General features: G+C 33.4%; 2 protein-coding genes across 2 annotated transcripts; one reads left to right on the top strand and one right to left on the bottom strand.

Moving 5' to 3' along the window:
* Positions 1 to 1,840: 1,840 nt before the first annotated feature.
* LOC127946232 (lysozyme C) lies at positions 1,841 to 3,150 on the bottom strand. The gene is made up of 4 exons (XM_052542666.1): positions 2,956 to 3,150; positions 2,629 to 2,784; positions 2,259 to 2,334; positions 1,841 to 2,083 (listed from the first exon to the last, which is right to left on the bottom strand). The coding sequence occupies exons 1-4, from the start codon at positions 3,089 to 3,091 to the stop codon at positions 2,014 to 2,016; spliced, it is 438 nt and encodes a 145-aa protein (XP_052398626.1). The 5' UTR covers positions 3,092 to 3,150; the 3' UTR covers positions 1,841 to 2,013.
* A 7,908-nt stretch (positions 3,151 to 11,058) lies between these two features.
* LOC127946097 (stomatin-like) lies at positions 11,059 to 13,700 on the top strand. The gene is made up of 7 exons (XM_052542409.1): positions 11,059 to 11,155; positions 11,257 to 11,363; positions 11,561 to 11,630; positions 11,711 to 11,793; positions 11,927 to 12,130; positions 12,469 to 12,603; positions 13,507 to 13,700. Exons 1-7 carry the CDS (start codon positions 11,059 to 11,061, stop codon positions 13,693 to 13,695), a joined length of 885 nt encoding a protein of 294 aa, XP_052398369.1. The 3' UTR covers positions 13,696 to 13,700.
* The last annotated feature ends 713 nt before the right edge of the window (positions 13,701 to 14,413 follow it).

Raw genomic sequence — 14,413 nt, 5'->3', positions numbered from 1 at the left:
TATCGAATATCTTGTATTCACACAAAGAATTAACATACATATCTCTGCTCCTCAAACACTTTTGCAAGTTTCTTTTACAAGAAAAAAATGCCTTACACAGATCAAAGCTCATTTCTGCAGCTTTCCCACTTCAAATTACACCATTTGTATTTATTTATGAGAAACACGGTTGTGGCCATGAATTTAAATAGACACACGATCAGACAGCTTTCAGGGGTCCAGCTGGCAGGCAGAGCTAGAGCCAGACATAAGACAAATGAACTGGACCACATTAACACCGAAAAGATGTGGTACTTTGTATGTGATTTGCCCTGGCCTACAATTAGTGACAGCATAGACTTTAAAGGACACTGCTGATTACGGAGTCAATTAAACTAATCAGTCCTCTGCTTGAGCAGGAGAACTCACGTCACACACGCAGGATCTGGTAATTATAGATATGACTGTAATCACTACTCTGGAGGCACAGGGTAGAGGTAAGGAAACAAACCCTTTCCCATCTGGAGAGGGGGGTGATTTTAGCCTATTAGAGATACATAACACAAGCATCTCATTCTCCACCCGACCAAGATCCAAATAACTCTTCATCTCTCTATTAGAACTGCATTATGGTTAGTTAGTGATGGGAATGGGGAGGTTCACCCTCACTCCGTCCTGCAAGCTGGAAATCAGCTGTCTTCTAAATGTCAAAGACATCAAATACTAATCAATTGGGTTATGGCAATGATAATCAGTATATGTAATTGCACTAGGTGGGGTTTTAAAATGATGGATGCACTTTATTAATCAATTTAATGTTAAAGAGTATAAAAATGAATTGAAAAATTGAATTATGCTGTAAAATACTGTTACATTTAGTTTTTGGAAGTGAAAAGCAAGTCATCTTAGTTCATGGTGAATAACCATTCTTCAATTTTTCTATTTAATTGCATTCAGTATGGGTTTATGTGACATCGTACAGTATGTTGCTAAGTTAATATTAGTTGTATTTAGTGTTGTGTGTTAACACAATGGTGTTTTGTTTTTGTGTGCATGACGCTTGCATTACAAATTAATTTGGATAACATTTCCCAGGATAACATTGAGTTATATTCTCAGCATAACAATATTTAGTAAACTGTAAAAATAATTTTTCATAAAACAAAGATTATCAGAGCACCTTTTACAAGAAATTAGCCTCACATTTTAGACTTTTTACTTCAAAATTTCACATTTAATTAAATGTGCTACTTATGTTTCTTTGTAATTATTTGTGCAATTTACTAGTAATTGCTGAGTGAAAATTGTTTAAACACATTTTTGGAAGTGAAAAATTAAATATTTTTTACAGTGAAAAAAGCTTTTTCTTATTCCTTATAGGGTTTCTTCAGGGCTTTCTCAATTACCACTTGTTTTTTGTTAGTTTATAAATGTAAAAAAATTGTAAGGTGTATACATTTTATATCAGGATATATGTTGTTTTTAACCATATGTTTAGTCTAAAAAAATTCTACCAATTTTTTTTTAAGTTCTGGCAAATACAGATGTTTTTTGTTTCCACAATTCAAATTGTTTTATTTAATTCACCTGAAATTGGAGATAGGAGACATAAATCAGTGCAGACATTGAGGGAAACTTGTTCAATATGCAGAGTACTGTTCAATCAATATGGATTTTCAATTAAAGTGACAAAGTGAAAGATTATTCTTTCACAGAAAATCACAGATTATTAAATTTTAAATAAAAGCAATTTTTAAAAAGCCCACCACTACTATCTTGTATCAAACAAACTACCTGTCACAATTTGCTGGCGCATAAGCTTTAACCAAAAGTGAGATTGTAAAGCACAGAAAACCACAAATTAACAATTGGGAAGAACTTTTAATTGACATCTCAAGATCAAGGTTACAAATGTTAATAATGACAATGTCTTTTAGTTTTTAAAAGTCATATAAACCAAGAGTTTAAATGCATTAGCACATAATCTGAAAGCATGATAGCTAATTAAAGCTCCTGTTGTCAAACAAGGCCTTATTAGTGCTCCTCACATCCTTTCACCCAGCGTGTCATCTTACGCCCCTTACAGTAACTACTCCAGGTGTCCCTGCAGACACAAAGATCAACGTTAACAGTATGTCAAAAATGCATATCAGATCGATACTTTTAGATATAATGCAATGATAGACAGAGCTTGAGGCTGAGTCTCTAAAGGGACAAGCATCCTTTGCTAATGTGAAAGATAAGCTGTGTTTCCAAGGATATATGCAATGAATACTTGCCATGATTTCAGTCCTTCGGTTTTCACAATGAGCTTTGCACATTCAACTGAAGCTTTCAGGTCATCCTTTAGCAAATCTATCAGATAGGAAACATAATAAATGAAAAAATAAAAAAGGGGGTTATAGAAAAGTTTAAAAACATAGATATAGTGGGATTTAGATCTTTCTTTTTTTTTTAAAAAACAAACATTTATACAATAACATAGTTTTATTTCATTTTTTTGTATTTTATTTTAACATTTAAATGTACTGTTATAAATACAGTTTTGAATCACAGATTGATTCAGCAACCATTTTTAACTACAAGTATACTAGAACAGTGTTCAATATGTTTTTGGTAACATGAAATCCATTTAAAGGAATAAAGTACCTGCACAGGGTATTTTGCACTGGTTTTTTCCACCTGGAGTGCCGTCATCGCACCATTTAAAACTGTTTATCTGGAAGATTCCATAGTCTTTCCCAACATCAGCTGAACGCACCCTGTGGGTCTTATACTTACTCTCCCAGTAGGCCGTGCACACATCTGTTGAAATTCAAAAGTTCAAATCAAAAAGAAATGTTAAAGAATATTATGACCAGTTTACAATACATTGCATGTTTACTGAGGACTTTTTAAATGGATCCACATACATATATATCAGGCATGTCCAACATTATATGTTTGTAGTGAAAATGCACATAACAAAGTACCCACAGTTGCCAAGTGAGAATCCCTCAAAGCCATCAAGTCCCTCTCGCTTGAAGATACGGGCGACATCACAGCGACCCAGCCTGCGGCTCTCACACACGCACAGCCACATCAGACACAAGACAACAACAGCCACCCTCATCTCTGCAGTGCTACTCACAAAATCACTCTCAATATCTGAAGTGGAGTTCAGATGGAGTGTGGAAGCGGTTGAGTAGGATTATTTATAAGAGACTGGTTTGTGTCGCAACCAGTTTTTCACAAGTGCATATGGTTTGCAGTTGCTTCAGACATGGCCGCTGAAGCAATAACCGACTTTGGATCAAAGAACCAAAAATTATATTTTTCTGTGTGCAAAGGAACTGGAAAAGATCTAGATCAAGACAATATCAAGATCAAGGCAATAGTGGACATGTGATAAAATAGGCAATACTGTGTAAACCAAGTCATAATGTAGCTAATAGAGCTGCATATAAGAACATAAAAAAAAAACAAAAAAAAAAACATGAAATATATAGTCCTTTTTGATTATTTTATCCTGCAATTTCTATATAGGTTGTAATAACATGCCTTAAAAAACTCATCAAAACCTTTGACCAAACTATGCTATTGGTGAAAGAAGATGCAATTGTTTTTATCTGTGATCCAAACAGTTTCAAATGACATTGGGAAGGATGTGGACACTGTTACAATGTGGAAAACTGTTGTGAAGTACGTCTCAGTGCAACCTAATGTGCAATTAACTGATAATAATTGCAAGGTAAATGCAGAAGATGAGAATGTGTCAACAAACGGCCGCTGTGCATAACCACAAACAGCTTGCTGCTTGCTTCTTATTACTTATCATATAGCAACTACACTTTTCGTATGCATACTTCATTGTAAAACGCTGGCAAAAGTGCATCAAAAGTGTCAAAAATATAATTTTGTCTTAAATGAACCACTCTGATCTCACATCAGCTGTTCGCAAAATGATGCAGTCAAAACAGTATGTTTTTGTGCTTATGCATGACCTTAAACAAATATTTCAGTTTAAAGTGGCAAAATGCTAAACATATTATTTTAATAAATTAATAAACATATTACTAAATTATCATTATATTATCAAATTAAATAAATAATACAAATATAAAAAGGGAAAAAAATAGATAAACAATAAAAGCAAATAATTTAAACACATTTAGAACAACCACAATTTGAATATATCTGTTTGTGTTCCACTTGTCACTTATTTATTTAATTCTTTATTCAATATAACCAAAACCTTCATTAATTAATATGTGAATAAACTGTGCATTACGGAACCTAATGTATGTTATGAAATGAATGTCTTAAATATTTGGTCAACAAAAAAAAAAAAAAATTGGTAAATTAAACAATGTTTAATTTTAAATGTTTAAATGTAAATAGCATTGCATATACAGTCTTCACTTTATTAAATTACAGATTCATTCTTGTTAAAACTATAAAGTAATTCAGTAAAGAGAAGTTATTAATTTTCTCCCATTTAATTTCTTGGATTAACATTAAGGACACTGACAGCAGCTACTTGATTCGGCATGGTCACTTACAATTCATTCAATAAAATGATACACATCTGACTCTTTCTCAACTGTTTACTGTCACTTAAGACATAACAGACAATTTTTGAGGATACTCGCAAAGACGAGTTTTTGTATGTATGTATTGTTTCAAGAGCAAGGATATCTTCTTATGCTGGTCTCAGACAGTCTGTTGAAATCGCCAGGGGCCCCCACTCAGCTGTGGGCCGCTATAATCGTCACCATCTTTCACCCTACTACGGCCAAGGTTTTATAAAAAATTAATTTTACCTCAATTATTTACATTTGTCCAAGTTTTTAAATAATCAAGAGAGAAACCTGTTATCTGTGTGATTGTGTTTTTTATGCATTAATTTGTATTTATTTATTTTTTAAAATAAAATATATAAATAAAATAATAAAATAAAATGTTTTTAATACACTATTATTTATTTTTTAGATTTATTTTTAATTAACCAGGACTTGAGTCAGATGACTTTGAACAAAATAAGCAGCCTTAATATCAAATTGTGGGAAATAAATCAATTACATGTGTTTGTCCAGTCTGCAAATTTCACCTAATTGCACTTGAGCTGCCCTTTATAAGAAACTTCTTGTAAGCTAACAGTTTTTTTTTGTTGTTATTTGTGATCCTGTTTTTTGAGCATATTAATTAAATGTTTAATTTAATTTAATTTATTGTTTATACTTATATAAGCTATAATCAAAATAAAATTAAGCATTTAATATATTTATCATTTATTTATTTGTTTGTATATTTTTATTTATTTTATATGTTAATCGACCAGGACATGACCCAGGCCAGACCTGACTTTAAGGAAAAAGCTCCTGAATACCGGGGCTTTATTATTTCTTCCTTTTACAACATGTACTCACCTTGAATATTTATAATGCATATTTTTGAAATTTTATAGAAAATGTATGTCATGATAAAATACATTTGAAAAAAATAATAAAAAAATAATAATAAAATAAAATAGAACGCCTGAACCTTGAGTTGAATATCTCTGCAAACCACTAATATATTTTCTACATCATCCATTTGTATAACTGTATAAAGATCAACTACATTCTGGTTCAATGTAATACTTTGAATATTATATAAACATGTACAAATGTATTTCTTTATTGGTAATGATTCCATTTGTTTAATGCCTTACCTAACAATGAGCAATACATTGTTATGTACATTGAGTATTTATTCATCTTTTAAAAGCTTTTAAATAAATAAATAACATAATGAAATTAATTATTTAATTTATGTACTTATTTTCAGTATGGAAATCTATAAATAAGTATTAAAGTACTTTTCCCCTTTTAGAACGGTGAGATTAATTTCTCTAAGAGCTGGTTTGCAGTTAGAGGAGGCTTCAGACTCGAAGCTCCTGTTCTTCACTTCTTCATGCTGGGGCCAGTCATAAGGTGGTCTGTAGGTGACCCTCCATGCTGCCTAAGGTAAAAAGGGCCAGTTGACTCAGTGCAGTTCCATGGAGAGGAAATTATCTAGGCATCCTTTTGGGAATTTTGTATACAATGAATTTGACCATGTATGGATAGATGTTGTGGGGTGACCCGGCAAGCACAAAGGAAGGAGAATTTAGATGTTGCCATGTACCTCCTTCTCAACTTTGGCAAATCCACAAAGAGGCAGCCTGAGGGTAACAGTGAAGAGCTTCTTTAATCTGTTACAAAATGTTTTCATAATCATTTTGAATTAAACCAAACTCAGGTTAGGTATCAAAACAGATGAAAGACAGACTTATATTGAGTCTCCATCAGAATCAGACTGAGAAGGACCAGACAATTCCAGCGATGGCATCTAACCTAAGCGCAACCCAACTGCACACAGAAATGTTACTTTTGGTCATAAATCACCAAAAATTATTCAAATTGATAAAAGCTGCTGTATATGTTGCAATAAATGTGACATGTTTTTTTGGGGATGTTTACGGTGTATATTTATAACACATTTTTTATATAAAAATATGTAAAATTATTTTTATTGGGTTAAAAATACAATAAATCTCAGTCAAAAACAGTTGCAAAAGCTATATTATAAGCAGTCATCGATGCGTATTAAACTCGAATGGCGCCACCTAGTGTACTGTACCGGAGCACTTACAAGGCTAAATCTCTCATCCTGTTTTCAGCAACCAACCTTTTATGCTTCCATTTGCACAAACCAACACACATCAACCTATAATAAAGGCAAATTTCAAAACAGTCGCAAAAGCTAATATATAACATGTATACACACACACACAACAGTAGGCTAACAATAATTATGTTCTTTTTTTTTTAATCCAGCTGATTTATTACCAAAAAAAAAGTTGGCATAAAAAATATACACAAACGTGTAAATTGTTAATTGAGTTATGTTTCTGAAACGAGACCATAGAAATTAGAAGTCCTGAGAGAGGTGCAGATCAGAGAGTAGGCTGCAAAGCACACAAGGACGGCTGCAATAAAAAAAGCGTATATAAAAAAAACACATACTCTCAAATATGAAACTACAGGTTAACAATTGACTTTCTGAGTGCTCTCCTCTCTTCCAGGCCTTGAACTGTTTGGCTTCACCCCTCAACATGCTCAGGATACAATCCTTTGATAAACTCATGGCACACACAGCTAGGTATACAAGCAAGGAACCTGGCACCCAGTGCTGGTCAAAAGCCCTCAAATACAGAATGTGGGCCTCTCCACTGCCCTGAAATTACAAAACCACATCATTACACAACAAAGAGAACCATTTTACGTAAAAGGGTAGTTCACTCAAAAATATGATGTTTCATAAGTTTAATTAGTTTTGCACTGAAAATCTTCACTTTTATTTTGTAGAAATAGCAGAAGAGCAGCTTGCAAATTGTTCTATAAATACATTTTGTGTTGTTATTTTTATGAGATTTTGAATGAAATAGTTCTTAATTAACCTATAATTTACATGTTTTTATTTATTTTTATTTATCCAAAAGGACTTATATATATATGTCACATAACTTTTACTTTCACTTCACTTTAAGTCCACAACCTACATTTCTTTTTTTGGGATGTATGTCACAATACGGGAAAAAAGATATGTCGCTACTTAAATTGCCATGAAACCAAAGATTTAGTCTATCAGGAATTGGCTGGATCATTGTCATTTGATAATTGCAGCAATCTCATGTGATTGAGAGCTAGCTGAAGAGCAGGGATTATTGTTCTGCCCTAACTATGAATGATGAACATGTCCTCAGAGAGGAGATGTCATTGCGAGGGTAAGGTGAATTTTATTGATTGAAGATTATGAGGGCACATGAACTTAAAAAAATCAATGATGTGCTAAAATAAATCATTTATAATAAACACTGCATTATTTCATAAAAATGTTTGATTTCATGGTGACTTTAAAAATGAGTCATTCAAGCAAGAACTAAGGTTGACTTTTTTGTCCTTAAGGCAGGAAATAAATAAAAAATAAAAAAGTAAAGAGAGTGACCAGTATTGATTTTACTGGAGACCAGCAGTGACTCTTGTCCAGAATCCTCTTAGATCCAACCTCTGTATATATCAAATATGAACATTAAATCTCATTCAAAGCATGCTTTTCACAATGAAAACGTAATGTATGCAAAAGAAAAGGTTGTCCCTGGCTCTTGTGTATCTTCACAGTTGTCTCGTTGTAATTCTGTTTTCCCCCTCATGCACAAACACAGAGCAAAAGGTTTGGACAGACTCCTTATTATACAGCTCGCAAAGGTTAGACAACCCTATGGTCCCCTGTGGCCCATTACAAACAGCCTGAAAACAGAAAAAAAAGTAAAGCTTGCTGTGGATGAAAACATTATAGAATACCTCACCAATTATAGATTTAGGGTATTTAGCCAAAAGAGCATCATACTGATAAGGCTCCCCTTCGACTGAAAGGACAAATATCAAACACAAATCTCATTGTAGAGACAATGTGCGTTTATTAAATAAATGCTGTGGTGAATTAATAGATTTATCAATATAAAACAATTAAACAGAATATTGTTTTGAAAAAAAAAAAGAAATATGTGCACTACTGAAGGAAAATGATTTCAATCTCCTATTTAATTATGAAATGACAGTCTTAAAATAAGAGAGTTCATGCAGTTTGAAAAAATAAAAGTTGTGCTTACCTCATTTCAGTAACGCTGGCAGCGTCTAAAAACAATATAATGCTTTGCAGCGTGTAAATGACTGCCTCTCAGCTGGAACAACTACTTTACAGTAGCCTAAAATTTACGGTCTCTAAATACACGACTTTGTTGCGTAAACCTTTTCAGTCCTTTTAAAGTCTCTGAGCAGCAGCAGCAGCACTAGTGAAAATGCTGCAGTTGTGCAATTTTCTCATTGAATGTACGTTGTTTTCATTGTACATCATATTTTCAGCATAATAATTTGAGCTAAAAAAATTTTCTTCAAAGTCCTTCATTTATTTCAGGTTTAAAATAAATATTATAGTTCTAACTTAGTCAGAATAGATATTAACTGCACTACTTATTTTATTTATCAATAAATGTTTAATTCATAATTTCAATTCTAGTTCTAATTCGAGTTCAAGTTCAGTTTATTTATAAAGCACTAATAAAAACAGCCACATGCTGACAAAAGTGCTGTACAAGAAAAAATAAAATATTAAGTACTCAGCAAAACAGTTTAAAACAAAACACTTACAGAGTACACTAATAGTAGCAAAACAAGGCCTATTTAAGACCGAACACTCTTATAAGCTAAAAGCAACAGAGAATAGATAAGTTTTGAGACATGATTTGAACTCAGACAAAGTGGAGGCGGATCTAATATAGAGTGGGAGCTTGTTCCACAGTGTTGAGCCGGCCACTTCAGAGGCTCGGTTACCCCTCGATTTTAGCCGGGTTGTGGGAATCTGAAGGAGGAGCTTATCTTTGGATCTAAGGCCTAGTGGGAAGGTAGGGGTTAAGTAGATTGGACAAATAAGAAGGTGCTAAATCATTTAATGATTTAAAAAACCAGTAATAAAATGTAAAAATCAATTCTAAAATTAATCGGAAGCCAGATCTCAGGAGTGGGTTATCGTGATTGTTTCCTCTTTCCCTTTAGGAATCTCATCACAGCATTTTGAACGACCTGTAGGTGTGCCGTTTGGGACTTAGATATACCAAAGTACGGGGAATTGCAATAGTCCAGGCGAGAGGAATTAAGAACAAGGATAGCAGTCTCCATGGAGCGCTAAGGAAGAAAATATTTGATTTTTGATAAAGAGCGAAGAGAGAAGAACCTGACCCAATGACTGCGCTTATCTGCTTGTCGACTTTGAGGCACCTATCTGGCATCACACCTAGATTACTTGGGGAGAGATGAACTGATTTAGAGATTCAAGGTCAAGGTAATTTCATTGCCTGGATTCTGAGGAATTAAAAACAAGGACTTCTGTTTTGTCTCAGGAAAAGAAAATAATTGGCAAGCCAAGTTTTCACATCCTCAAGACATGCTGTTAAGTTGCCTAAAGAACTGTTATTTTTCCTAGATACAGTCATATAGATTTGCATATCATCAGCATAGCAATGAAATGAAACATTATGTTTCCTAAAAAAGGAACCCAAAGGTAGAAGATAAAGAGAAAAAATGACGGGAGCTAAAACAGAGCCTTGTGGCACACCACAGGAAAGATTGTTAAGAGAAGAAGAGAAATGTCATATTTTACTGAGAAAAAACTATTGGTTAGAAAAGATTTAAACCAGCTTGAAACAGCCCCCCCCCCCCATAACCCAACACAATATTCCAGACGAGAGATAAGAATTGAGTTATTGACGGTAATAAAAAGCCGACAGGTCTAACATTACTAAAATGACAGAGTCCCCCGAATCTGTTGCCATATAAATATCATTGAGAACTTTTACAAGACTGTTTTCTGTGCTGTGCAGTGATTTAAACCCAGATGGAAACTTCTCAAGAACCTGATTATCAGTCAGGAAGGTCTGGAGCTGTAAAAACACAAGCGAGGAAGACATAAAACAATACTACCCTTCATCATTAATTTTAAATCTGTATTACAATCTGTTTGCTGTATGATACATTTGAGATATCATCAAATCTGGTCTTTTGTAAGATTTAGAAAATAAATATTAGAGAAGATTTTAATACAAAATCATATATATTTGTATTGTTTTAGGACTTTCTACATATTACTATAAAGTGAGAGAAAGAGAGAGATTAAAGGGGAAGTTATTTGATTTAGGCCTCACATTCTGTATATTCAGATTCATTCAGAGACATTCTGCATCTGAACAATAAGAAAAACATTTTCATTTTCATGTGTAAACAAAAAGATGATATAATGATGATAGATAAAAGGGCCTCATCAAAGAAGAATGAGCAAACAAGTAATTGACTTTCAGGTTTAACATGAGCTCAGTTTTGTTGCTTAGCGACATGACATGTTCCATGTTGTGTTGTGTGTGAAAATGGGCGGTGATGGAAAAAGAGAGCATATTTAAATCACTTTAAATATCTCACTGAAACTACATTTCATCAGTCCAACAGAAAACAAAAACGGCTAACCATGTCTATAACTCTGTCTTCTCAGAGTGAGATGTCCCGGAACAGAGTTAAACCTGTAGCAAATGAAGAGAGGGATACAAAGGTTATACTCCAGTCAGGTTTGCTGGGCTTTTTATAAAATTCTTATATATATATATATATATATATATATATATTCAGATAATTTTGATCCCAATACCTTACCTTTGGGTTTAATCAGATGGTGATCAATCCAGGAACTCTGGGTTCTGTGGGTATCTCCTTACCTTCTTGTCCTTCCTCGTTGTCTTTCTTACTTTTCCTGTCTCGGTCTGGTTTTGTATGAAGGTAAGATGATAATTATCTAAAGTAAAACCTACTTAAAGAAACTTTAAATTTTTTATTATTATAAGATTATTAGATAATAGAATCTGATATATACATTAAGATCATCACATTAAGTGATCATTAAGTCATCATCACTTTTTATTAAATTATTTTTATTTCTGTATCAATCCCTAATCTATATTTCCTTTTGTCAAAAGATTGTTCAGGAATATGAAAGAGCAGTTATTTTCCGTTTGGGACGACTCCTAGGTGGTGCAAAAGGACCTGGTTAGTAATTACTATTCTTAAACTCATAAATAATTTGTTCGTTTGTAACTAGCAGTTCTTTTTATTGATTGTTTTTAAAGGTTTGTTCTGGATTATTCCATGTATGGACACATTTCGGAAGGTTGATTTAAGGACAGTATCTTTTGACATCCCTCCACAAGAGGTGAGTGATTCATTTGAAAATGTTTAAAAAAAATTTCTTGTTTCAGTCCTTGTTTTTTTTTTCTAATGAGTAACCATTTCAATATCATATTGTGTTAACTTATAATATAACATGTATTGCATTTGCTCCACAGGTGCTGACAAAAGACTCTGTGACTATAATGGTGGATGCAGTGGTCTTCTATCATGTCTTTGACCCCACTGTCTCCATTACCAAAGTGGAGAATGCTAATTATGCCACACAGATGCTTGCACAGACTACATTACGAAACATGCTCGGAACGAAGAGCCTGGCAGATATCTTAAAAGACCGTGAGGAGATGTCCGAACAGATGGAGGTAAGAAAACTCTTCCTGAGAACAACTGTAAATCTTTAGCTGATTAATACTCTTAAAAATAAAGGTTCTTTATTGGCATGTGGTTCCATTAAGAACCTTTAACATCCATGGAATAGTTCCATTCCACAAAAGGTTCTCAGGGGAACCCAGAATCATTCTATGGCATCTATGGCATCAATGTGGACCTTATTTTAAATCTTAAACCTCATTTTTGGAATCTTTATTTTTTTAAGTTTCTAAGTCTTAAATTATTTTTAAGAGTTATCATTTTCTTCTGGATAGGAGCATATAAATACTTTAAATATAAATTGTTCATTGTTTTATCTTTTGCCTGACAGGCTGTGCTGTATGCTGCATCCAAGAGCTGGGGTATCAAAGTGGAACGGGTCGAGCTTAAAGATATCAAACTGCCCACCACTTTGCAGAGAGCCATGGCAGCTGAGGCAGAGGCCACCAGAGATGCCAGAGCCAAGGTGGGTGTCTGAGCACTGAAAGATTGTAACATGCTTCATACACACACTCACACACTTCACACACTTCACACACTGTCTGCCGTGCCTGCCAAGTGTATATATAGTTATATTGAATTTAATTACACATATATAATTATAACATATTAGAATTAATTAAATTACAATTTCTATAGGTACATTAATTATTTACATTATGTATATACATTCAATAATGAGGTAAATAATTTAAACAAATGAATTTATATCTTAATAATAATTATATAATAATTAAATATCTTCTTCAATGCACTAAAACATTTTTTTTTCATTATCACTTATTTTTCATTATGAAAGAAAAAGAAAAGAGAGAAAAGGGAAAGGTGTGACAAGTGTGTTAACCCATACACAGAATTGTTTTATACCCATCCAAGTGCACACACACAGCAGTGAGAACATTATCTCCTGTGATGTAAACGTATGACCTTAATTGTATTTTCTTTCAGTGTTTTAAATTGATAAATCAATCTACATGAAAGAAAACTGTCACAGATTGTTTGTTCATCTGCCATTAATTTTTGTTTAAATTAATTTAACCATCCATCCATTACTAGTTGAGAGATGCTAACCTGACCTCCCCTTAAATACAGTAGGAGCTCTCTCAATGAACACTATAATAATGTGAGTCATATTGTTGACTTGGAAACCTGAGTCTTTATGTCCTCACACTATGGCACAATGCAGAGGAAAAACAAACTGGCTTTGCTCAATGGAAATTTCCAAGTAATTTAAAGTGTGTGCCAGAGGCCAAATTGTGAATTGGGATTATGTTTATACGAAAAATGAATTCAAGGTAAAATGGTTGAACACTGAAGTGCTGCCTGTGTAAAATGAACGTTTAAGTGTGTTGTAATCCATTGTGAACAGGTGATCGCAGCAGAGGGAGAAATGAAAGCCTCGCATGCTCTGAAGGAGGCATCAAATGTGATGTCTGAGTCTCCGTCTGCGCTTCAGCTGCGCTACATGCAGACGCTGACTGAGATTGCTTCAGAAAGGAACTCAACTATTATCTTTCCTTTTCCTATTGACCTCCTCTCTAATTTCATGAAAAGGTGATCTTATATAGAAATGATCTATTAATGTTCGAATATCACTGTACATACGTTGCAGCCTTTTCTTTTCTGTTTATTTTAGATATTTTTCACTTTGCATTAAGTGTCTTACATATTTAAAAATGAAATTGTTCAAAATGTTATTTTGTATTAAATGCATGAATCTACCAAAAAACATGGCTAAGGCATATTCTAATCTGATCAGATCTGCTTGGATTATTTTAAAAGGATTTAACTAATCTTTTAAGTATAAGAACTGAAATTGAACAGTGAGTCCCATAATAGGATTGACTATATCAGATGCAGGAATGGGATGACAGTTTAGAAGAGTTACTGTAATCTGCCATCTATTCTGTTTCAACCTCAGCTTCTGTTCTGACCCTGAACCCCAAAGACACACTGTCATAATGCTCTCATTTCTGCTGCCTCAAATATGCAGATGTATTCAGTGGTTGATTTCTTTAAAAAATTCAGAGGGTTGGTGTGGTCAATTTTTGTTTTTTTTAAGAACTTTAAATTTGTGCTTGAACCATTTTGCACAAAAAATTACGTAAACTTGCTTCTGCTTATTGCAGCTTGTTAAAGTACCGAGTTCTGATTGGCCAGTCGCTATTATTTTAGTTAGTGAATTATCATAAGTAGAATTTTAACATTGAATTAACATTAAATTTTACATACTACACAACATTATTAATCTAAAGGGGATGATTAGTGGGAATGCT

Source organism: Carassius gibelio, chromosome A24 (assembly GCF_023724105.1).
Source record: "Carassius gibelio isolate Cgi1373 ecotype wild population from Czech Republic chromosome A24, carGib1.2-hapl.c, whole genome shotgun sequence".
Classification (NCBI taxonomy): domain Eukaryota; kingdom Metazoa; phylum Chordata; class Actinopteri; order Cypriniformes; family Cyprinidae; genus Carassius; species Carassius gibelio.
Note: the sequence above shows the minus strand (reverse complement) of the source record. Positions and strands in the feature narration are given on the sequence as shown.